The sequence below is a fragment of the Trichosurus vulpecula genome, chromosome 7 (genome assembly GCF_011100635.1).
Source record: "Trichosurus vulpecula isolate mTriVul1 chromosome 7, mTriVul1.pri, whole genome shotgun sequence".
In the NCBI taxonomy this organism is placed as follows: Eukaryota; Metazoa; Chordata; class Mammalia; order Diprotodontia; family Phalangeridae; genus Trichosurus; species Trichosurus vulpecula.
The window spans coordinates 97,126,870-97,151,459 of NC_050579.1; the positions used below are offsets into that span (position 1 = coordinate 97,126,870).

Sequence of the window (24,590 nt, forward strand, 5' to 3'; positions counted from 1 at the left end):
ATTTCTATGCAGATGCCTTTCACATCTTTATGTTTCTCTCCTGAGCTCCATTACTGCAACACCAACTATCTGGAGGCATTTCAAACTAAATATGTCTAAAACAGAATTCATCTTTCCCCCAAAACCAAAATCTTTTTATTTCTTTCAAGGGACGCCACTAGCCTCCAGTCACCCAGATTTACAATCTTGAAATTGTTCTTGACTTCTCACTGTCATGTGCCCAACAGATCCAATCAGTTGCCAATTGTTACTGCTTCTGCCTTCACAATATCTCTTATTTTTGACCCCTTCTCTTTACTCACATAGCCACTACCCTATTTTGGGCTTTTGTTATCTTTAACCTGGACTATGCAACAGCCTCCTAATTAACTGGTCTTCCTGCCTTCACTTTCCCCCCAGCCAATTCGTCCTCAAAGCAGTGGCCAAAGTGATATTCCTACAACACATGTCTGACCACGACACTCCTCAGCTCTACAGATTCTTGGAGCTCCCTGTGACCAATACAAATGACTGGTTAATTCAGAGCCCTTTAGAAGCTGGCTCCAACCAAACTTTCAAGTCTTTTTGAGCATGACTTCCCTCCATGCTCTCTATGGTCCAGTCCAGCTGTTTTTCACACACAATGCTCCATCTCCCGTCTCTGTGTCCTCACAGAGTTGCCCCACATGCCTGGAATGCATTTGTTCCTTACTTCCCAGTTCCTTTCCAAGCTAAGCTTAAATGCTACACCCTACAGAAGCCTTTCCTGATCTCCCCAGCTGCAGTATCTTCCTCTCTCCTCCCATGCAATCAATTACCCTCTATTTATTTTACATATGCTTGTATGTGCTTATGCTGTTTCCCCACCTATAAAATGTTTGCTCCCTAATGTTTGGTCATTATCAGTTGTCTGACTCTTCATAACCCCATTTGGGATTTTCTTGGCAAAGATAATGGAGTGGTTTGCCCTTTCCTTCTCCAGCTCATTTTACAGAGAAGGAAACTGAGGCAAACAGGGTAAAGTGACTTACCCAGGGTCACACAGCTAGTAAGTGTCTAAGGCCAGATTTGAACTTAGGAAGATGAGTCTTCTTGACAATAGGCCCAGCACTCTATTCACTGTACAACCTAGCTGCCCTATGCTCCCTAAGATCAGAGTCTATTTCATCTATGTCTTAATAAATTCACATTTGCTTGACTAAATTGGACAAATACAATTTCCTAGTAAATACACTACTCTTCAGGGAATTAGTGAGTGCTATTATCCTAACCCCAAAAGGGCTGCTTCCTTAAGCGGGGGGTGGGGAAGGGGGATTGGTTGACATGCTCTGCCACTAGGTGACAATTAGTCAAGCATTGCTTCAGCCTACCAGGTAGGAGCCAAAAGGATTGAGCTAAGTCACCCTCCTAAAACCTCTAACTCATTCACAGGGAGTAAGGCTCTCCCTGGGAAATTGCTGGATAAGGAATATAACACAGATCACAATGGCCTACTTGTTTTAAAACAGCAACGAATGACATCATTGCTCCTTGGCTTTCTTCAAGAAGAACACTCTCTCTCCTACTGGTGAGAAAAAGTACTCAACCCCTAGTCCTAAAATTAGGTAAGTTCTTCCTAACAGGATAGGCAAGGGAGCTACTTTCTGATGGCATTCCACCCACACTATAGGGATACATTACAAAACCAGGAGATCTTGACAGCCCAGATGGCTCCTCCCAAACGATATTTGTTTTAGAGAGTAGTGTAGAAATATTTCCTTTTTCCTCTTAACTCAGTCTCCTTCTAATGGTCAGGGTTTCAAGTAGCAAGACTCTTCCTTCCTCTGGTAATTTTTTTTTTGGAGGGAGCAAACCTGTGATTTCACTGGAGTAGGGAATTGCCAATAAAGAAACTTCTGATACAGACAGGCATTTTTTTGCCATTTATAATCTTGGGGATTGTGCCTGAGGGTGGACATACTCTGACTTGACCAAGGTCACAAAGCTACTAGATATCCAAGTCAGGGTATAAACGTAGGTCTTCTAGACATGAGGATGACACTCTCCACTGCTCTGCATGTACCTTTGAGAAACCACTACAAAAATCAGATCCAGCATGGAAAGATGACATGTATGATTCATGAGACCTCAGTATTAGGGTAGGTGAAGGGAATATGCATATATATATATGTTTATGTATATATATAAGTGAATGTGTATGTATGTATATATCTATGTGTGTACATATATGTGTATATATCTATATATCTATATATATATATATATATATATATAAAAGAGAGAGAGAGCAGACACAGGGTGAGTTAAAGATGAAGGGAAGATATCTAAAAGAAATAAAATCAAATTAAGGGATGAGAGAGGAATATACTGAGAGAGGGAGATAGGGAGAGATAGAATAGGGTGGATTATCTTGCATAAAGGTGGCAAGAGGAAGCAGTTCTGTGGGAGGAGGGGAGAGGGCAGGTGAGGGGGGAATGAGTGAACCTTGCTCTCATCAGATTTGGCCTGAGGAGGGAATACCATACATACCCAATTGGGTATCTTACCCCACAGGAAAGAAGAGGGAGGAAGATAAAAAAAAGGAGGGGGGGATGATGGAGGGGAGGGCAGATGGGGGTGGAGGTAATCAAAAACAAACACTTTTGAAAGGGGACTTTTGTCAAGGGAGAAAATTCAATAAAGTGGGATGGGTTGGGAAGGAGCAAAATATAGTTAGTCTTTCACAGCATGTGTATTGTGGAAGGGTTATACATAATGATACACATGTGGCCTATGTTGAATTGCTTGCCTTCTTAGGGAGGGTGGGTGGGAAGGGAAGAGGGGAGAGAATTTGGAACTCAAAGTTTTAAAAACAGATGTTCAAAAACAACAAAAAAGTTTTTGCATGCAACTAGAAAATAAGAAACACAGGCAATGGGGCATAGAAATTTATCTTGCCCTACAAGAAAGGAAGGGAAAAGGGGATGGGGGGGGGAGTGGGGTGACAGAGGGGAGGGCTGACTGGGGAACAGGGCAACCAGAATATATGCCATCTTGGAGTGGGGGGGAGGGTAGAAATGGGGAGAAAATTTGTAATTCAAACTCTTGTGAAAATCAATGCTGAAAACTAAATATGTTAAATAAATTTAAATTAAAAAAAAAATCAGATCCAAACTAGCCCACTGCTAAAAATAAGGGGAAAAAAATGAATCACTCCATAATCCAGATAATAAACCAGGCTCAAGAAGAGGAAGAATTTCCTAGCAATAAAAAGCTGTCTGAAAATGGAATGTTACCTTGTGAGATGATTAAATTCTCTGTCACTGTTAGTATTGTATTTAATGAATGACTCATTAGAAATTGTAGAAGGCATTTTTGCTTCAGGTACAATATGGACTAGATGAACTTTAAGGTCCTTTTCCCAATCTCAAATGCTATGGAACGACAATATTAAGCTGATTTAACCCACCAGCTGGAATGATTCCCTGCTTTCCTCCTTCAATATCTGATTAAAGGGATGGAGTACACGGCAACGGCAAATTACCCTGGGTTCTAAGGATGATGAAATTTATAGGATCAAGTATCCTATAGGACCAAGGCAGACAACCCTGAAGAAAAGGCACTCCTATGTACTGTGAGAAGTTTTCTCTATATACTTTCTCACTTGCTGATCTCAACAGTTCCCAAGGGTTCAATTATCATCTCTACACAGATGAGTGTATAGCCAGCCCTAACCCCTCTCCTGAGCTCCAGCATTGTATCAACTACTGCCTTTTGGATACATCAAACTAGATGTCACGTAGACATCTCAAACTCAACAATTCCCTCCAAAATCACCCCCTCTTCCCAACCTCCCTATTACCATTAATCGCAGCTCCATTCTCAAAGTCACCCTAGTTGGCAACCTCAGAGTCACCCACAAATTTCAAAAGTCAAAATTCAAAAATTTCAAAAATCACTCACCCAAGGATCATTCTGCCGCCGTCTTATTTCACAACATCTCTGTCTCTTTCTCTCTAGTCAGTCACCATGCTAGTTCAGGCCCTCGTCAGTTTCTGCCTTTACTATTTCAACAGCCTTATGGTTGGTCTCCCTGCCTCAACTCCTTCCCTAGTGCAATCCATCCTTCAGTCAGCTGCCAAAATGACCTTCCTGAAGCACAGGTGTGACAAGGTTACCTGCTATTTCATAGACTTCAATGTTCTTTATTTTCTCCAAGAGCAAACAGAGTAAAAATGTTCTGTTTGACATTCTAAGACCTTCATAATCTGGCCCCTTCTTAGCTTTCTAGTTCCTTTACACTTTATTCCTTTTCACAAACTGATCCAATGAGACTGTTGTTGTTGTGTTGTTTTCCAGTCATGTCGAACTCTTTGTGTTTGGGGTTTTCTTGGCAAAGATACTAGAGTGGTTTGCCACTTCTTTCTCCAGCTCATTTTACAGATGAGGAAACTGAGGCAAACAGGATGAAGTGACTTGCCTAGGGTGACACAACTAGCAAGTATCTGAGGCTGTATTTGAATTCAGGTCTTCCTAACTCCAGGCCCAGCACTGTACCCACTGAGCCATCTAGGTGCTTGTTGACTAATCAGATCATGGATAGACTAACACTACCTATAGATTGAAAGCTGGTGGCTTAGTTATTACCTAGTCCAACCTTTTCCTTTTACCAATGAGGACACTGAGGTCCAGAGATGGTGAAGCGTCACACAACCAGAAAACCTGCAGAGAGATTTTAGAACCCTGGCTCCAAAAAACAGGATCTTTGCCCTACAACAGGCTGCCTCCCAGGACACGACCTCATGAGCAGCAATCGAATTTGTGTTGAACAGGACACCGAGATAATGCACATAATGGGCTGGGGTTGGTTTGCTTGGTGGCCACTTCTAAAGGTGTTCACACTAAATTCATATAATCCAGTCTGACCAATCAAAGGATTTTTTTTTCCTTAGCAAGAGCACAGAAGTGCAGGTTACTACCAACAGTGAGTAAGTAAGGATGTGCTGGGTGTGTACTTTAAATATCTGCCCTGATTCACCCATTTCTTGGCAAAGAACATTACCGGTGAGAGGGCAAGGCCTCCAGAAAGCTCTGAGTTCCATCAGGCCAGCAGTGACTGATGACAGCTGTTATCACTTGGTCTTATTTCACAACTTCTCATTTGCAAATGGGCCAGAAAAAAGAGTAACCTTTTGCCAAATGTAGGATCCTCATAGTATAATGTCTTAGTCACATCTGTTGGCACTCAGGAGGAACATAGGCCATTTTCTTTAGGGAGAAAAAACATAGATTTATTTAGGGAAACAAAGTTTTGAATTTCCCTCTAGGACTTGATTATAATAGTAATTAATATCATTAAACTTAACAACAATGGCTAGCATTTATATAGTACTTCAAGGTTTGTAAAATGCCTTACAAATATCATCATATTTTACCTTCATAATAATAGGTGCTATTTTTAACCCCATTTTACAGATGAGGAAACTGAGGTAGACAGGTGCAGTGACCTGCTCAGGGTCATACAGCTAATAAGTCTGAGGCCATATTTGAACTCAGCTCTTCCTGACTCCAGGTCCAGAGCGCTCTCCACTGCTCCATGCAATTGTGTCATATCAGGTGATAATTATCAGGTACTATGGTACCCAGGGGCAGCCAGGTGTTACAGTGGATAGAGCACCAGGCCTGGAGTCAGAAGAGCTCAAATCTAGCTTCAGACACTTACTAGCTTAGCTGTGAGACCCTGGGCAAGTCACTTACCCCTGTTTACCTCAATTTCCTCATCTGTTAAATGAGCTGGAGAAGGAAATGGCAAACCACTCCAGTATCTTTGCCAAGAAAACCCCAAATGGGGCCACAAAGAGTCAGACATGACTGAAAACAACTAAACACACATGGCATCCAGACAAAAAAGATTATATTAACCTAGGGAATTGTTTTCTCTTGTTCCCTTTACCTGGTGGAGATCCTCTGAAAATGAACACCTGCCCACCAGTGATTCAATGGCCATTTTACTGGAGAGGCTCAGCAATGGCTTCCACTCCTATGGCACCTCTACCAGCCAAGAGACTCCAAGAAGGAAATTTTGGCAGTGGCAACCCTTCATCTTTCCTTCTATAGTGCAAAGAAGCAGAGTGGTGTAATGGAGAGCTGGCCTTACAGTCAAGAAAACCTGGGTTCAAATCCTGTCTCTCACATGTCCCTGGGCACCATTTCTCTGTCCCCAGCCCTGTGGCTCTCAATCACTTCACCTCTTGCCCTAGCTCAGTGAATTCTCCAAGTGTGGGCCTGGGACTCCTTGGGATCCTCAAGACCCTTTCAGGGGAGTCTGTGAAGTCAAAACTACTTTCATAATGCTATGAAGACATTTTAATTTTCAAGACAGTAAATATCAAGAGATATAACCCACATAAACAAAAGCTCTTTGGGATCCTCAGTGATTTGGAAGAGGATAAAGTAGTCCTGAGACCAAAAAGTTTGAGAACTCCTACCCTAGACAACTGGGTGTGTCCATGTTTACTATCTGCTTATTGCCACCATGAATGGGTGATAAGCTGCTGGTGTTGATCTACATTTGTAGAAAGGGTTTTCTCACCAGGAGTTCACTATCCCAATTAAATCACAGGTCTGGTTTAAAAAAAAAAAAAAGGTTTCCAAGTAGATATCTGCTAAGTGAATTCTATCCTCTTCCATGAAGCCTCCCCAGAGTGAGTCCCCATTCTCTGATCTCCTATGCTGCACTTGATATTTCAATCTGATGAGAAATCATATTATTTTGTATTATTATTCATATGTATGTATACTTTTCTAGGCAGCTGGATGGCTCAGTGGATAGAGTGCTAGGCCTAGAATCAGGAAGATCTGAGTTCAAATTCAGCCTCAAACACTTACTAGCTGTGTAACACTGGGCAAGTCACTTAACCTTTGTTTGCCTTAATCCACTGGAGAAGGAAATGGCGAACCCCTCCAGTGTCTTTGCCAAGAAAACTCCACAGGGTCACAGAGAGTCAAACATGAGTGAACAAAAGCAACAACAAACACTTTTCTACCAACCACAACACTGGCACATGTGAGTTATTCAATCCAATAATTAACAAAAAAAAAAGTGGCATTGAGTCGTAAAAGTTCTGAGGACGTCTCCCAGCTCTTCTCATTCCCAAAGGGGTCACATAGATGTTTTCAAGCATCACTCTATGTCTCACGATCCCTAGGCCCCATCTGCTTGAGATGGCAACAGTTTAGAAGCCACTGCCTTCAGCCCTCAGGCCCAAGGCCTAATGCTCTGTCTTCCCAACAAACTCTAAGGGCTGCCGCTTGAGACGTTGGCACCAGTTATTCAAAGGTGTACCATCTCAACAAATACTTTCCAAACCCAAGAAACATTATCTTATTATCATGATCATTACTATAAAATAGCTATGAATATGCTGGATTATCACACAAAGCTTCACCATATCGTGCCTAACAGAGAGCAGGGGTATATGGAGGCCCAAGGCAAGGTTGTTTACTTACCAAGGATAGCAAGTCTAATGGCTTTTCCTGTTTTTTATAGGAGCTCTAGGAAAATGAGGAACAAGTAGTATTATTGAACTGCATCCTGCATTACATGTCTCAGATACTCCTATAAGATGAAATAAGCCACAAAAGCAAGAATGGGTGCCCTGACACAAGGAATGTCTCTCAGAGTCTAAACAAAGAGTTAGTCCTCCACAGAAATACGTAATTTATTTAACGCACTTTACAGACATTAAAACACCTTATGGATGTTGGTCCATCAACAATCATCTTGAGTGCTTACTGTGGGCCAGGCACTGTGCTAAAAGCCGTAGACAGAAAGACCAAAATGAGCCCCTGACTCCAAAGAGCCATCATGACCAACATTTAAAGCCTTGTTTCAGCACATCCACCACAGAGCAGCTTAATGCGGCACAATGGAAAAAGCCCACTACCAAAGAAATGTCTGAGAAGAACAGGAATCTCAAGAGAGACTTGGTGTGTGAGGTATACTGGGGCACCCCCCAATGAGAGGAATTCTAGGCTTATCTTTCATCATCTTTACTTAAAGTATGTGACAACTTTACTAAAGAACCAGAGAAAAAGGCACCATCATCAGTTAAAACCTACTGAGTTACTGGTAGTGGGCACAGGGCCCTCTTCAAAAGGCTATGGATCCAAAGTTAATTTCTTTCAGAATGAAGATTATCAATTTCCAATTAATTGAGCTAATGGATAAAAACACTGTCCTTTGAGGACAGGGGGAACATTTTATTTATCTTTGTATCTTTCCCTGAGCCTAAAACAGTATTTTGTTCATCATCAGCATTTAAATAAATCTTTTTTGGATTTATTGAGTATACAGAGTAGTGGGAGGAATACAGACCTGGGTAACATTCCTCCATGAATATTCTATAAAATAGGTAATCCCAAAGCAAAAAACTAAGATCTGGCTTCCAAAATAACTGCCACTATTGCTATTTGCAAAAGACAGAAGCTGAAATATAATACGAGGTACTAACCAGAAGAAGGAATTTCCCAACTCATAATTGTCGTCACCCTGCTTTTGGGCTCGGACAGTCAGGTCGAAGTTGGACCCGGCATTTGGCCAGGAGAAGTAGAACATCCCAGAGTTGAGAATTTTTCTCAGAGCAGTGAGACGGTCTTCTTCCTTGACATCTTCCTGGAGTGGACAAAAGTCTACTGTGGTGATTTTATAGATCTCAGCATCAAGAATTCTTCCCACTGACGTACAGCCTGTCACCAAGACCAGGAAGCTCAGTTGTGTGCCACCTAGAAAGTTAGTCAGAAAAGGAAGGATTATCTGTTATTGCTCCCATGGAAGCAGAGGAGACCTAATAAATATGGACATTACAGCCATAAAAATATGGTCACATGGCAACTGTGACACCTTTTTTTTCCTCATCCCTTTAGGGGAGCATGTTATAGCCCCCCAACAGAACATGAGCTTGAGAACAAGAACAGTTTCATTTTATCTTTGCATCCCCAGTAGAGTGGGTTCTTAATAAATGTGTTGAAAAGTCATTTGTTACATGGGAGGACATCTATTTAGGAACTGGTGATAGAGATGATATTTTTGTGATAAATAAGCAAAAAAAAGAGAAACATTGATAAAACGTTTAAAAACACAAAAAACAAAATAAAACCCTGGGTGTCCATCGACTGGGGAACAGCTGAAAAAATATGGCATAGGAATGTAACAGAATGTTGCTTCACTATAAGAAATGGCAAATACAAGAAACTCAGGGACACATATGAGGCAGTTATTTGAACTAAGAGATGAAAGCAGAATAATATTACACAGATAATATACACAATGGTTACAATACTGGAAATGAAAACACTCAATGATGGTTAAAATCAAATTAAATACAATGACTAATATTCGTTCCTAGAACAGGAGATGAAACACATCTCCTTCCTCTCATGGATGGGAAGGGAAAGGGGAGAGATTACAGATGATAAATGTTGCATATGCTGACAGACATGCTTCCAATGTCAGTTGTTTTTAATGAATTTTTTTCATTGTTATAAGGAAGGAAGAGTTTTTTTGGGGGGGGAGAAATTAATTGGGAAGTAACTATAAAACAAAAAGTAGAAATAAAATATTTTAAATAGACAAACACTGAATGGAACAACAGACCTCTGCACTCATGGCAATCCAACATAGCACAGGGCATGATGGGGCAGGTAGCCAGGTGAAATCCAAATGCGGAGGGAGCACATAAGAAAGGAGAACCCAGAGAACATGATTGAAAGGAAAACAAGAGAAAATAGAGCTAGAGGAGAGGCTCCCCCTATGGAAGAAGTCTCCAGAGAGGAAAAAACAGAAAGCTTCTGAGAGATCCTGAAGCTAGAGAAGAGAGTAGCCCAGGGAGAGGACCCTGGAAACCTTGGGGACCCCAGTGGCCTTGGAAGAGCTGTATTCTGAGAGGTTCTCACTAGAAGCAAAGGCATCTAGGATGTGCTCTTTTAAGGACTGAGGGGATTCTGTAATATTAAGCAACTTACAGAGCTGCCTTGGTGCTCTTTTTAGCACTCTTTTTGCATGTTTGTGTAACAAAGTTACACTTGATTTGTGATTAAATATATGTTCATGAGCACAGCTGGGTTACCCAGTACAGAGATTCTCCCAGGATGCTAAGTTGGGGCTCTGAGACCATGAAGAGAAATGTCTTTCATTCAGCTCCTGCATGATGATTGGACATATAAAAAGGAAAGGGACGACAAATGGGCCTTAAACCAAGCGGTCTGGATTTGAAATCAGAGGACAGGTTTTACATCCTGGTTCTGCCACTTAATCACCTTTGTGATCTTGGGTAAATCATTTAACCTCACTGGATCTTAGTATCCTCATAGCAAAACAAGGGAGTTGGCCCAGATGACCTCCCTTACCAACTCAAATATATGATCCCATGATCCTTCACCTGCCCCCAAGAGTTGATATATATCTGGTCTATCCTTAAGGGTTTGGCTTCAGCCCAATCTATACTCAAAAGACCATCCCTGGTGAGAACTACTCTAGGTAATTAGCACATTTATTACAGCATACTTTTATCTCATGTAGTTGTTTTTCTGTTTTGTTTCACCATATTAGTCATGTTGTGAAAGAAGACACAGGCCCAAAGGGGGGGAAAAACACAAAAAATACAGAAAGTGAAAAATAGTTTGCTTCAATCTACATTCAGACGTTGTCAGTTCTTTCTCTGGAGGTGGATAGCATTTTTCACCTTGGGTACTTGTCTTGGATCACTGTATTGCTGAGAACAGCTAAGTAATCATTCACAGTTGATCATCATATGATATTGCTGTTAACTGTGTACTGTGTTCTCCTGGTTCTGCTCACTTCGCTTTGCATCACTTCATATAAATCTTTCCAGGTTTTTCTGAAATTCACCTGCTCATCATTTCTGAGAGCACAATAATATTCCATTGCAATCATCTACCACAATTTGTTCAGCCATTCCCCAAGCAATGGGCATACTCTCAATTTCCAATCTTTTGCCTTTACGAAAAGGGCTTCTACAAATATTTTTGTACAAATAGGTCCTTTCCCCCACTTTTGAAAAAAAAAATCTCTTTGGGATACAGACATACTAGCAGTATTGTTGGATCGAAGTGTATGCAATTTTATAGCCCTTTGGGCATAGTTCCAAATTGCTCTCGTGTGGTTGTTTTGTTTTTGGTTTTGTTTTTTAGGATCAATAGAATTCTTTGTCAGGACAAGAGTCTATGGGTCACTTGTTCCATACACGACTATGCAATGGAATTAATAGGAAAAAACATGTTACTTTTTGTGAGATATTAGTGAAGCAATGTCCAGCTTTAATTCATTCAACAAGTTTATAAACAGTGCCTACCATGTATACCATAAATACTGGCAGGAGATACCAGAGAAACAAGACAATGTCCACCCTCCAAGAGCTTAGACTGTATGTGATCAACAAGACAATATATATCTTTTGATATACATTAATATTAAATATATTGATGCATAGATATATTTTGATATTAAAATGAATTTTTTTCAATTAACAAACATCTATTTTCTCTACTTTCCACCTACCCCCACTATTAAAAAAAACACCTAAAAAACAAAAAACCTTTGTAATAAATATTCATAGTCAAGCAAAATAAATTCCTGCATTGGCCATATTAGAAAAAAATTGACAATTTTTATCTATATAAAACACTTAATTATCGATGTAAAGCAGCATGGTGAAAAGTTAAAGGGAGCAATATGGATAAGAGGAGTTCATCAAAGTTAATGATCATTCTGTGGGCTAAAGTCATCTAAAAGGGCTCCATGGAGAGGGTAATGCCCTATCTAGTTGGACCAGAATAAGAATGCACTGGATGTGAATAAGCAGGGGAGATCCAAGGATCTTCCAGACAGGGGGATATTATGAGCCAAGGCACAGAGCAGAAAATAAGAATAGCACATTTCCTAGACTAAGATACTAAGACTGACTTGGCTAAAGCAGAGGACGCATGCTGGGAAATAAAGTCGGAGATGTAGGATAAGACTCAAGAACAAAAGAGGTCAACATTTAAATGTATGCTGAAAATAAGTTATAACAATAGCTTGCATTAACATGTTGCTTACAGTTTACAAAGAACTTTCCTTACATGCTGTGAGGTTGTGCCAGTATTTGTGTGTCTACATTACAAAGGAAGAAACTGTGGTGGGGAGGTTAGGGGTATAAGAGACTTGTCCAGGGTCATAGAGCTAATGTAACATACCTAATAAATAGAACTGAATGGTGAAGAAGTCACAAGACCAGGCTAACAACAATAAATAACAATAGGATAATGTAATGCTTGCTGAGTCATAATAAAGCTAGAGTACGCTTGGCACAGTACCTGGCACATAGTAGGCACTTAATGTTTATTGATTCCAAAATGAAAATTATTTTCATGGCATCATGCCATTTCTCCTATTTTATCTGGAAGACATTAGAGACTGAAGGAAGTCTTAGAGTCAAAGAACCCAGGTTCAAATGCCTCCAACTCTGGTTAAGTCACTTAACTTTTGAGGTTAAAATGAAAGTTGTTTCTGATGGCCTCTGAGGTCCCACCCAGCTCTAAATGGCCCAAGGAATCACCTGGGCAGGTCGTTTGCAGATTATATTCTAAGGGCCAAGAGTTGAGAAAATCCTAGGAGTCTAGACCAGAATTGAGATTTTCATCTTGATGTTCCTCTACCTTTTGGATTGATTATTCTTTACTGACCTTTTAACTCAATCCAAACCCCTTACTTCTTCTGTGTCCTAAATGAAGCTGACAGAATCCCTCAGAACTCCCACACAGCACAAGCAAAAATGAATTTCAAAATTATCAACCAATCAATAAACATTTATTGAACACCTACTAAGTGTTAGGCACTGTGCTAAGTGCTGGGGATGCAGAGACAAAAGACAGTCCCAGCCCTCAAGGAGCTTACAACCTCATAACATGCAAACAAATATATACAAAGCAAGGCACATAGAGGACAAATAGGAAATAATTAATAGAGGGAAGACACTAGAATTAAGAGGGGCTAGGGAAGGCTTGCTATAGAAGGTAGGATTTAGTTGAGACTTAAAGGAAGCCGGCAAGTTCAGTCGTCTGAGTGGAAGGAGAACATTCCAGGTCTGGGGGGGCGGAGGGGACAACTAGGGACAACGTCCTGAGCGTAGCACGGGATGAGATGAGGAAAAGGCCAGGATCACAAGGTTTGTCTAGGGTCTTCATCTTATTTTCTGTAAGAGTCACCCCCACTTCTTCAGGATTCAGAAATCTCTCCTCAAAATGAACAGTGCCAGAGGTGCTTAAAAGTTCTTCGCTCCCCAAAACAGTTGTGGTATGGGGCAGCAACAGGTAGGGAGTGAAAGGAAACAGTCCAGGAGGCGGATAGAATAGGAATTTTAAATGAGCCCCTGCTGAGAGCTTAGGACTATTACAGAAAAAGTGGAACAGACTTCATTCTAAAAAACTGGTAGGGGTTTCCTTGGAGGCTGGTCTCCAAATTAAAATATGAATGACTATTAGGAAGCAAATGTTTTAATAGTCTTGAGAAATTCCTGCTTATTCTGACTCACTCAGGGAGGCTATATCAGCATAGGTAAAGACGGCAGTTTTCAGGGAAAAAAAGTGGGAGAATATTGCTCTAGATGATCAAGCAGCAAGAATGCAATCCCAGCTGTCCTAGAATGCTGGAGACAAGATTAGATACCAGGAAGAACAGTTCTCCTTCCTAAGAGAAAGGCAATAGGGGAAAGAGAACTAGCTGTGTGTGGCTTTGAGCAAGTCACTAGGGCCTGGTTTCCTCATGTGGAAAATAAGAGCATTAAGCTAGGTAACTGCCAAGGTCTCTTCCAAGTGATCTATGACTCTTGAGGTGTAAAGAAACCTAGATAGAGTTCCCCCACAAAAGCCCTAAGCCCTGGCGGGGAACTCGGTATTCATTAGGATCATTCATTATTCTTAGAGCTGGAAGGAACTTTAGTGATCGATCATCTATCTGTTCAACCTCCGCCTTTGGCATGTGGGGAAACTTAGAGAGAAGCAACTTACCCAAGGCCACCAGATTTAATAAGTAGTGAAGTCAAGATCCTAAATCAGGTATTTGGATTCCACCAGCTGTATACTTCTCTTTTCCATATTGCTGCTTTCAAATGTAACCACCAAAGGTGGGTGTTTACAAGTTGAAATCTATTCTAGTCATAAACTGAATGACTAGAACCACTCCCTAAATAGCTTTAGTGCGGGAGGAACCTCAGCCCTCCCCATCCCCCCTCACAGTTCCCACTTGTATATTTTAAACACATTTCCTGGCAGAGGGCCAGGCTGGATACACGAACCTGATGGGTGCTGCTGAGCCAGGTTTGAAAGATAATGTGAATGGCCCAGAGTAGGGGGAAAAAAAAACCTGGTACCCTCAGGTCAGTGGTGAAGTAATAACAAGTCCAGCCTTCTACCCATTATCCCCAGAAAGGATCAGAGATGGTAATGGGTCAGAAGACAGGAAGCCAGACAAAAACCAGACTGACCCAAACAGAGGGTCAGCCAAGGGGGAAGAGGTACCAAAAGTTTGGAAAAGAGTCAGTAACTAGGATATCTAACCAAATTGAAAGGGCAGGGCAAAGGAAGAAGAAAAACAGACTCTGGTAACAGAAAAGACCTCAATAACTGAGTCAATCTTTGTCTTGGTTTTAATATACTTTCTACTTAGGGTAGGCCTCAGTTCCCAAACTTAGTTAGGTGAGGCCAGCAAGTAGAGACGTCAAAAGAAAAGCATCCAGATAGGGTCTTCCTGACTCCAGACCCAGGAATCTATTCTCTGCTTTACCTAACTGCCTCTACCAAGTCTCCCCAGAGCTTCTTTGAAAATGGTCTGTCTGTAAAGATAGGAGAATGACTAAACAAATTGTGGTACATGAATAGAGTGGAATATCACTGTCCTATAAGAAATAATGAATGTGATTAATACAGAGAAACAAAGAGAAACAGCATAGAACTAAGAAAACAATATACACAGTAACCACAACAATGTAAGAATGGAAATGACAACAAAACAACTAACACTGGATTCTATGAAATGAATGATCAAGCGTGGCCTCAAAGAAGAGGTATGGCAAGGCACCTCCCTACCCTTTTACAGAGATGGGGGGACCTTGGTGCAGAGCACTGTATACAAAGTTGGACTTTTCCCAAGTGTGGGTTAGCTTTGCTTAACTGTTTTTTCCCTTCTATTCTTTTCTTTGTAGGGGATGACTACATGGGGACATGTAGGCGATGTGACAACAAAAGATAAAAAATTTATTTTTAAACAGAGAGGAATAGTCTCTCTTGGAGCTAAACTGACCTCTCAATGATCATTTGTCATTTCCACTATTGGGATGGGGGATGGTGATACCAGCAGGCACAATACAGGCTTTGTTTATTCAGGAACAATGTTGTAAGTGTTTTGCATAGCTATACCCTCCTACCTTCTGCCACACAGTCACACAGCCTTATGTTGGCGGTGATGGCCATTTACACTTTTTTTCCAAATCACTTCAGTATGGTAATTCCCTTGGCTGACAGTTCAGCTACAAGGTTTAAACAAAAGATTCTCACAGGGTACTCTAACTTTATTGTTCTTTGGCTGTTTTCTTCTTGTGACACCATTTGTGGTTTTCTTGGCAGAGATACCAGAGTGGTTTGCCATTTCCTTCCAGCTCATTTTAGAGATGAAGAAATTGAGGCAAACAGGCTTAAGTGACTTGCCCAGGGTCATCCAGCTAGTAAGTGTCTGAGGCCAGATTTGAACTCAGGTCTTCCTAAGTCCAGGCCTGGCACTCTATCCACTACACCACCTCTAACTAGTTCACTAAAAAAAGGAAATGCCATAGTTTACTTCCTTTCCTTTTGCAGAATCATTATGTAATTATCCACTTACCACCCATGATTTATAGAGGTCATTCATTTCAAGATACTGTAGACAGCCTTATTTCTATTTGATTCTAAAAGTGAATGTATCAGAAACAAGGATTTCAATTTCAAGGTGACTTTCCCACTAGGGTCTGCCCTACAATCTCTGAACTTTAAATTACCCATGGATCGCCTGAACTGCTCAGTATTCCTTTCTTTACCTTACCCAGAGTTCTCCTTGGATGGTTTTTTTGCTCTCCTACTACCCCACCCCCCCACCCCCCACCTAACATATTTTCAGGAAGACTTCCCTGCTAGCCAGTTGGTCTCTGGCCCATCCCTTCTCCTGCAATCTCTAAGCATTCTGGGAAACACCCTTCTTTCAACCATCCACATTCAAGGTGGGTCACCAAGGTCCAAAACCATTCACGGCTCTACCCTGCCATAGCACACACGATTGAGATCTGTAATTTGGTAACAGAGTAGTTATATAAATCTATTCTATCAATAATACCACCCTGCATTTGGATGGCTGCTTATACTTTTCAGTGTTTTCAGCTGAGAGCAAACTTTCAGATCAATAAGTTAAATATTAGGTGAAGTGATTTGCCCAAATGAGTGGTAAAGCTTTAACCACCTGGTTTTAATTCCTAAGCATTTATTTTCTCCCTTACATTTCCCCTGTCACTGGTGAAAAAAAAATAACATCAAAATTCTGTAACAAATAAACAAAGTAAAGCACTATAAATTCCAATATTGGCCATGTCCAAAAATGTATGTTTCATTCTGCAAATTACTCTATGAGCTCTCTATCAGGAGAATTCCTGTTCTTTATCGCTGGCCACCTTAAATCATGGTGGATCATCGTGCTGATCAGAGTTCCTACCTCCTCCAAAATTGGTCATTTTTACAAAGCTAATGTTCCAACATAAATTGTTCTTTTAGTCCTATATCAGCCTCAGTTTACAATTATTCTCAGGTTTCTCTGAAACCATCCTTTCTTCGTTTCTTACAACATAAATATTCCACTACATTCATATAACATAGTTTGTTCGATCATTCCCTAATTGAAGGGTAGGCACCTCTTTAGTTTCCAGCTCTTTGTCCCTACAAAAATAAAGCTGCTATAAATATTTTCGGGTCTTTAAGACCTTTTTTCTCTTATTTCTTTGGAGTACAGGCCTAGTCTCACTCTCACTTTGAATGTTTGCCTTTCATGGGTCATAGTTCACAGCTCACAAAGCCCAGCCTGGTTGGTTTCTCTGAAGCTTTGAGCTATCAGACAGGTCAAGGAACATGTGCTCCATGCCGAGATACTCAGCCTAGTAGCCTTCAGATTGTGGCCTTCCAAGCCTCTCTGGCCATCATTCTTGAGCTAACAATAATCCTTTCATCCCGGAAACCCATTCTACACTCAGCAGAGAAGAAGTGGGGCCCCTAATGTACAATATAAAGATTTCCTCCCCCTAAAGCAATTTATATTGCTTTACTTTGTTTATTTGTTACAGAATTTGTTACAGACCCCTTGTCTGTCTTTGAGTCATCCTACCCTGTTCTCAATAACTGCTTACTTCAGGACCCAAGTTCAATTTTATTCTTGAGTGGCAGCCTCTCCAGGAGAAAACCCCTTCTGTTACTCGGAAAAATTTAGGTCTTAAAAACATGAATAGGAGAGACACCCCCTTACACAGAAATAATTGGCAGTCATTTAAATTCAACAAATTCATAATAAATGTCAATTCAAGAAAAACAGCCAATGAGCATTTATGCATCTATGTGCCAAGCACCGTGCTAAGCCACAAAGAAAGGCCAAAATATAGTCCCTGCCTTCCAAGAGTTCACCTATCAATGCGGGAGACAATATACAAATAACTGCACAAAACACACACACACACACACACACACACGGAAGAGGAAGAACACTCTCTGCATCCCAACTACATATACAAATGTATCTATTTACAGGGTGTGGCCATATACATGTATATAACTGTATATATGTATATGAGTGTATATAGGAGATTACCTCCCATTTACAATGTGTGTATATGCACACATGTATACATACATATACACGGAAGATCGCCTCCCATCTATAATGTATACATTATAGGGGACAAGGAGTGAAAAGCACAGAGCCTAGAGATGGACTGTCCTAGGGAGAAGGCCAGTGTTGCAAATGTAAGAAGACCAGAAAAGTAGGAAGGGGCCAAGAGTTTAACGCAGAGGGGAGTGGCATGGTCAGACCACGGACATAAAGACAGAAGCTACACAGAGCCTGCTGTGGGGGAGCTTACTAACTGATGGAAGGGGGTAGGACATGAGCACAAATAACTTTGCTAAAAAGGAGAATGTGCTAAATGCAAATGAAAGGGTGCAGGCCAAACATTACAAGAAATTAAAAAAGAGATAGAAGTCTTCGGGTGATGGGAGATGACTATGAGGGTGACTTCTAAATATGTATTTCCAGCCCTCACCTCCCTCCTGAGCTCCAAGCACACATTTTACATCTCAAACTTAAAATGTCCAAATTGGAACCCGTTGCCCTATCCTTCCTCCAAATTTCCCTATTTCTGTTGAGGGCACCAATAGACACCAAGATTCACAAGCTCAAAGTCATCCTTAACTCTTCACTGTCCCTCACCCCACCATATACAGTCAGCTGCCAAGTCTTAGTGATCCTACCAGCATGTCTCACATTCACAACCTTCCCTGCACTGACAGCCAGTCTCCTAGTTCAGGCCCTGATGCTGCTGTGGCAGTCTTGGGTGCCCTGCTTCCCAATGCTCTCCCTTCCAATCCATCCTCCCCAAAGCTGCCAAATCTTCAGTGATTCCAGACTGCCTCTAGGATAAAATAGAGGCCTCAGCATGGCATTTAAAGCCACCCCCCCCAACCCTGTTCCATCTTTATTTCATACTGTTCTTCATTTTTCATTCCCTCCATACTGGCCTACAATTCACCACATACAATGCTTCTCTATTCCTTCACAAAGGCCATCCCAAGCACAGAATCCACTTCCATTTTACCTCCTTCCTGTTAAAAACACCAGCTTTCTTTAAAACTCAATTTACCTTCTATTGGCCTAGGGGAAGCTTTTTCCTGATCATCCTGGTTGTTTTGTACTATCTCTTTCCTCAAATTATCTTGTGTTTTCCTCTCTGTTTATTGGTTTGTATATTCCAGTAGGAAGAAACCTGAACTAGGATCTCAAGAGCCTGAGGTGAGGATGCATTCCATGCTTGAGTGATGCCCTACATAGGAAAGGCAAGGCAGCAGGAGAGCAAGAATTATTTATTTAGCCTGACTGAAATGTAAAGTGCTGAAAGAGGAGTGTGGTAAAATAAGGATACGAAGGTTAATTGGAGCCACAGTGAGGAGGGCCTTGAATCCAATCCAATAAGCATTTATAAAGCACATACTATGTGTTACTATGCTAGGTTGTCGTTTAGTTGATTGTGTCCAACTCTTTGTTCTTAGCAAAGATACTGGAGTGATTTGCCATTTCCTTCTCCAGCTCATTGTGCAGATGAGGAAAATTAGGCAAACAGAATTAAGTGACTTCCCAGTCACACAGCTAATGTCTGAGGCTGGATTTGAACTCAGGTCCTCCTGACTCCAGGGCTAGGACTCTATCCACTATGCCACCTAGCTGCTCCAGGAAGGGGCAGAAGGCAAAAAAAAGATAAAAACAAAACATAGTCCCTGACCTCAGGGACATTCTATTGGTGGATTCAATATATACATATATATATATATATATATATACACACACATATGTATGTGATAATTTCAGGAAGGAGAAAGCACTCACAATGAAGGGGATCCAAGATGGCTTCCCAAAGAAGGTAGCACATGAGCTGAATTTGAAAGGAAGCCAGAGATCCTAACAGGTCGGAGCGAGGAAGAAATGCATTCCAGACATAGGACGTAGCCTAAGCCAAAGCACAGCATCGGAAGATGGAAGGCTGAGTCGGTGGACAGGATGAGAAGTTTGTCTTTTATTTGTCAGGCATCGGGAAGTCTCATAAGATCAGAGAAGATTATGTAAGCAAAGGGCGTATTGGGTGGATTGGAAGAGGGGAACATGGGGGAGGAACACTGCTTGAGAACCTATTACCACATTTCAGGTGAAAAGAGATGACAGCTCAGATGGCTGGAGTCTTGGTGGAAAAGAAGAACAGGATAGGTTAAGTCAGAGCATGGGTAATACACAAAAAACAGGACTTGGCAATTAATTGGATATGAGGAATGGGGCAAAGGGAAGAACCAACAAAGATGGAGATTTTGAGCTTGAGCAAATGGTATGATGGTAAAAATTAGGATGTTGGGAGAAATAAGGATGGAGCTCCATTTGAGACATGTTGACTCGGAAATGATGGTGGAACAGCAAGGTAGCAACGCCAGCAGGCAGGTGGGGATGCAGCCCTGATACAGTTCTGCGGCTATTCTGGACAAGGAAGATAAACAAAGGCAGGGGAATGGATGAGTTCACCAAATAAGTGAGTGGAGAGAGAGAAGAGGCGGACCAGCGCATCCGGGGAAAGTTGTGTTCAGTTGTTTTTCAGTTGTGTCCAGCTCTTTGTGACCCCATTTGGAGTTTTCTTGGCAGAAATACTGGAGTGGTTTGCTATTTCCTTCTCCAGTTCATTTTACAAATGAGGAGACTGAGGCAAGCAGGGTTAAGTGACTTGTCCAAGGTCACATATCTAGTAAATGTCCGAGGCTGGATTTGAACTGAGGTTCTCCTGACTCCAGGGCTGGCATTCTATCCACTGTGCCACCTAGCTGCCCATACTTCTCATCAAGGAAAGAGAAGATAACTATTAATCAGACAAAAAGAGATGTCAGTCAGATAGAAAGTGAACCAGGGAATGACAGTGCCATGGAAGTCAAAGGAAAAGAATGTGAAGAAGAACAAAGTGGTCAATAGTGTGAGATTTGATAGGTTGAGGATGAAAAGTGAGGAAAGTCCATTTAGAGGTCATTTCTGACCTTAGAGAGAGGTTTCAATAAAGTGTGATTGAAAGACAGATTTCAAGGGGATTTAGGATAAGTATCAGCAGTGAAAGTAGAACACTCCTTTGGGGAGTTTACTGATGCCGTCTCTCGTGTGTGTGTGTGTGTGTGTGTGTGTGTGTGTGTGTGTGAGAGAGAGAGAGAGAGAGAGAGAATGGAAGGGAGGGAGAGAGAAAGAAAGAGATGTAGGATAAAAGCTTGTGGGGATAGCAAGGTAGAGACATGATTTATTTTTTTGTTTTGGGTATTTTTTTTTTTAGAATAAGGGAGACCTGAATGTATTTGTAGGCAGCAGGGAAGGAGCCAATGAAAAGGAAAAAATCAAAAATAAAAGAATGACCAGTAGCATTCTTGGCAAAAAGGACCACCACCTAATCCTGTGAGATGGTATAGTGGAGGAGGGGAGAGGTGAGAAGAACAAAGAGGTTTTGAGGTCCAAGAGTGGAGGATTGAAGGAGTTTATGTCTGGTGACCTCATGTCCCTTCTAAAGTAGGAGGTAAGGTCATCTGCTAAGAGAGAAGGGAGTGGGTTGGAACTAGAGGTTTGAAGAAAGAGAAAACTTGGAATAGCCTCTGAAGGAAGGGTTACAATTGAAGAGTGATTATCCCATGTCAGCAAAACCTCCAGAAATGTAGTGAAAAACACATTACAAAGAAAAGTAGTTGTGTTGAGGTTTTTTATGTGGTTTTTTTAAAAGCCATTTATTTTAAAACATCTACTTACTATCTGCCCTGTGTGTCCTGAAACTTCTGGGATGTGGAAGGAGGCAGAAAAGGGAGAAATTTTTAAATCTAGGGGGGAACAGTTCACAGCATTTCCCATTTTTATTTAATCATAATTCCTGAAATGGAACTAAGATGAATTAATAGCCGAGACACTGGTCTTGGTCATGTGAAAGAAATCTGCAGCCCCCTTCTCTTTGCCAGTAGGCCAGGAAGAGATAATGGGTGGGGGCAGTTAGGTAACACAGTGGATAGAGCATTGCCCTGGGAGTCAGGAGGACCTGAGTTCAAACCCTCATATACTTACTAGCAGTGTGACCCTGAGCAAGTCACTTAAGCCTGATTGCCTCCAAAAAAAAAAAAAAAGATAATGGGTGAAAAGTGGGTGGATTCCAGTTAAAGAAGATAGGACCTACTCCTTGAGCTGGTCCAGTAAGCAGGGAGTGAACCTGTGGTATAATGGACCCTAAAGGATCAGTAATCTATGGTGCAGTCACACCAGAACCAAATTGCTTGGTCTACACCAGAAGTTACTAGCATCTTAAACCACGTACCCTATGACCAGATTACTCCCAAAATGCAGTATGCTTCAAACAACAGTTTATAGCACCAACAGTAACAACAATAATGACATTTGTACAACAGTTTGCATATATCATTACATTTGAGCTTCAAAGCAGCCCTATAACAGAGATCTCATGTATTATCCCCATTTGACAGATGAAGAAACTGAGGTTCAGAAATGTTAAGCGCCTTTCTCCTGGCCACACAGCTGTCAAAGGCAGGGTTTGAACACAGGTCTTCCAGCCTATCTAGTGCTAATTCCCAATATTTTATACCTTCTAGGACCAGATAAAATTATAAATCTCAATTCCCATCCCCCACCCCCACCCAGGCTCTAAACCAGTGTTTCTTTACCTTTGTTTTATAAATCTGCATTTCTGCTCTTTGCTTCCTACCCATATATAATCCCTACACTACCTCCACCCCAGCTCCTCTGCCCTCCAAGTTGGCAGTCCTGCCCATCAACCCTGTCCTTGGCATCCCCTTGACAGCATCTTCTAATCCTACAGATGCCACTCAAAGAGACCAAAAGACCAAAGAGGACAGGGCTACCCAGACCAGGCTTTCATTTGGGTGGAGGATAGAGGGAAGTTCTGTTCTTCACCACACCAGTCTCGTCTTGCACCAGCCTAAAGCTGTTAGCTGCCTATGGTCTACAGAATAAATAACGATGATCCGGATTCAGCCATTCGCCCCTTGGCACCCCCCCCCCACTTCATCTGCACTAAGATGCGAGTTTAGTTTTCCAAAGAAATGCTAAAGAGGTTCGATTATAGCTGCAAAATAAAACAGCTGGACCCCATGAGTCCTTCGGACCCGACGCAAAAGGTGCTATTTGCCCAGCTATTTGCGGAGTACAGTAATGCACATCCTGATTCCCATCGTTTTTAACCTGAATGGGCACTTACCAGATATTAACCTGAGCTCGCCCAAGCATCCGTAAGCATCTATGAGTTTCACGTACTGTCCTTTAATTACCTCCTTTTCTTCTGGAGCTGAGGAAGAAACAGAACAAGCATCCACGTTAGTCTGTCGTTCAGGGTTCATTCAGACTGCAGTATGCTCCATCTGGCTTCCCTCCCACTCTAAAAGGGGGAAAAAGGAAAAGGGGGAAAAAGAGAAACCAGACAATAGCACAAAAAACGGGCGGAGGTTTTTTATGATGGTAAATTGTAGCGCTGCAAAGTGACAGGAAATCTTCCTGAATGGCTGGATGTTTAGAAAACCAGACCTGCTTCTAAGGAAAGAGAGAGGTAAATCCCAAATTTGGCCCACTACACGCTGACTCTTCAGACCAAGGAAGCAGACTCCTCCCGGACCTCATACTGTGGGCTCACACTATAACACAAGCACATGCCATATGTTCATAAAAACGGGACTGATTCATTATTAACCATTCTGGGCCCTCCTTCAGAAAGAAGTAAGGGCTGGTGATTTAATCCTTGAAATAACCAATTCAGTTTTAATTTACCTCCACAGTATCAGGGGAGAAAATAGGTATTCTGCAGATAAGAAAGGCGAAGGGCTCATTTCTCCCCATCCCACCCCCCACCCTGCTCTCCTACCCATTCTGGAGCAGACACTAATCCTAGGCTCAGTTACTCAAATCCTAGACAAACTGGCTCTCTCTGAACAAGCCCCTGCTGGGACCATTAACAATTGCTGCTCCCAAAACCCAAAGAGATTACCTAGCTTAAAAACAGAAACAAGCAACAACAAAAGAACAGAAAGACCAACTTTGCTGTCAGTGGGGCAGATGAAAAACATCACATATCCAAGTCCTATTAAGTACAAGGAAGGTAACCTCAAAGAATACTAAATCTCAAAGAGAGAACTCAGACTTTCCATTGAAAGCTAAGAACCAAAGGCTAGATAAAAAGTAAATAAAAAAAATTTTAATGTACAGTCTTAGTGGGAAGTCATCCTGAGTGGCAATCAACAGAATCACTGATTTTTTATTCTCCCCCTCACTACATCCCTTCTTCCCCTACCTCCAATGACATATTCAAATATCAAGTCTTATTGATACTACAACATCTACACTATTTCTCCCACAAGTCTGCTTTCTTTTTAAATCACACGCACACGCGCGCGCGCGCACACACACGCACACACACACACACACTCTTCTTCAGATCTTCATCTATGCTTCTCACCTAGATTACTGTGATGCCTTCCTAACTGGTCTCTCCCCTCTCCAACCCACTCTGCCCAAAACTGCCACAGTAATATTCCTAATCTTGAGAACAGAAAAAAACCACAGTCTGACATGTCCCTCTGAATTCCAGTGAACTTCAATAGCTCACTATTAATCACCTCTAGGCTCAAATACAGCTCCTTTCAGTCTTATTCCACATTTCTCTCCTCCCTTCCTTATACTCCACGGTCCAGTGAAACTGGCTTTCTTGCTGTTTATCACC

General features: G+C 41.6%; 1 protein-coding gene across 2 annotated transcripts in view; it reads right to left on the minus strand.

Moving 5' to 3' along the window:
- SYNJ2 (synaptojanin 2) overlaps window positions 1-24,590 on the minus strand; it is a 136,813-nt gene that overhangs the window by 82,804 nt on the left and 29,419 nt on the right. For both annotated transcript variants that reach the window (XM_036767099.1, XM_036767098.1), the window contains exons 2-3: window positions 23,079-23,165; window positions 8,472-8,742 (exon numbers count right to left, since the gene is read on the minus strand). In XM_036767099.1, the coding sequence (XP_036622994.1) occupies window positions 8,472-8,742; window positions 23,079-23,165 (358 nt within the window). The remainder of the gene's footprint in view (window positions 1-8,471; window positions 8,743-23,078; window positions 23,166-24,590) is intronic.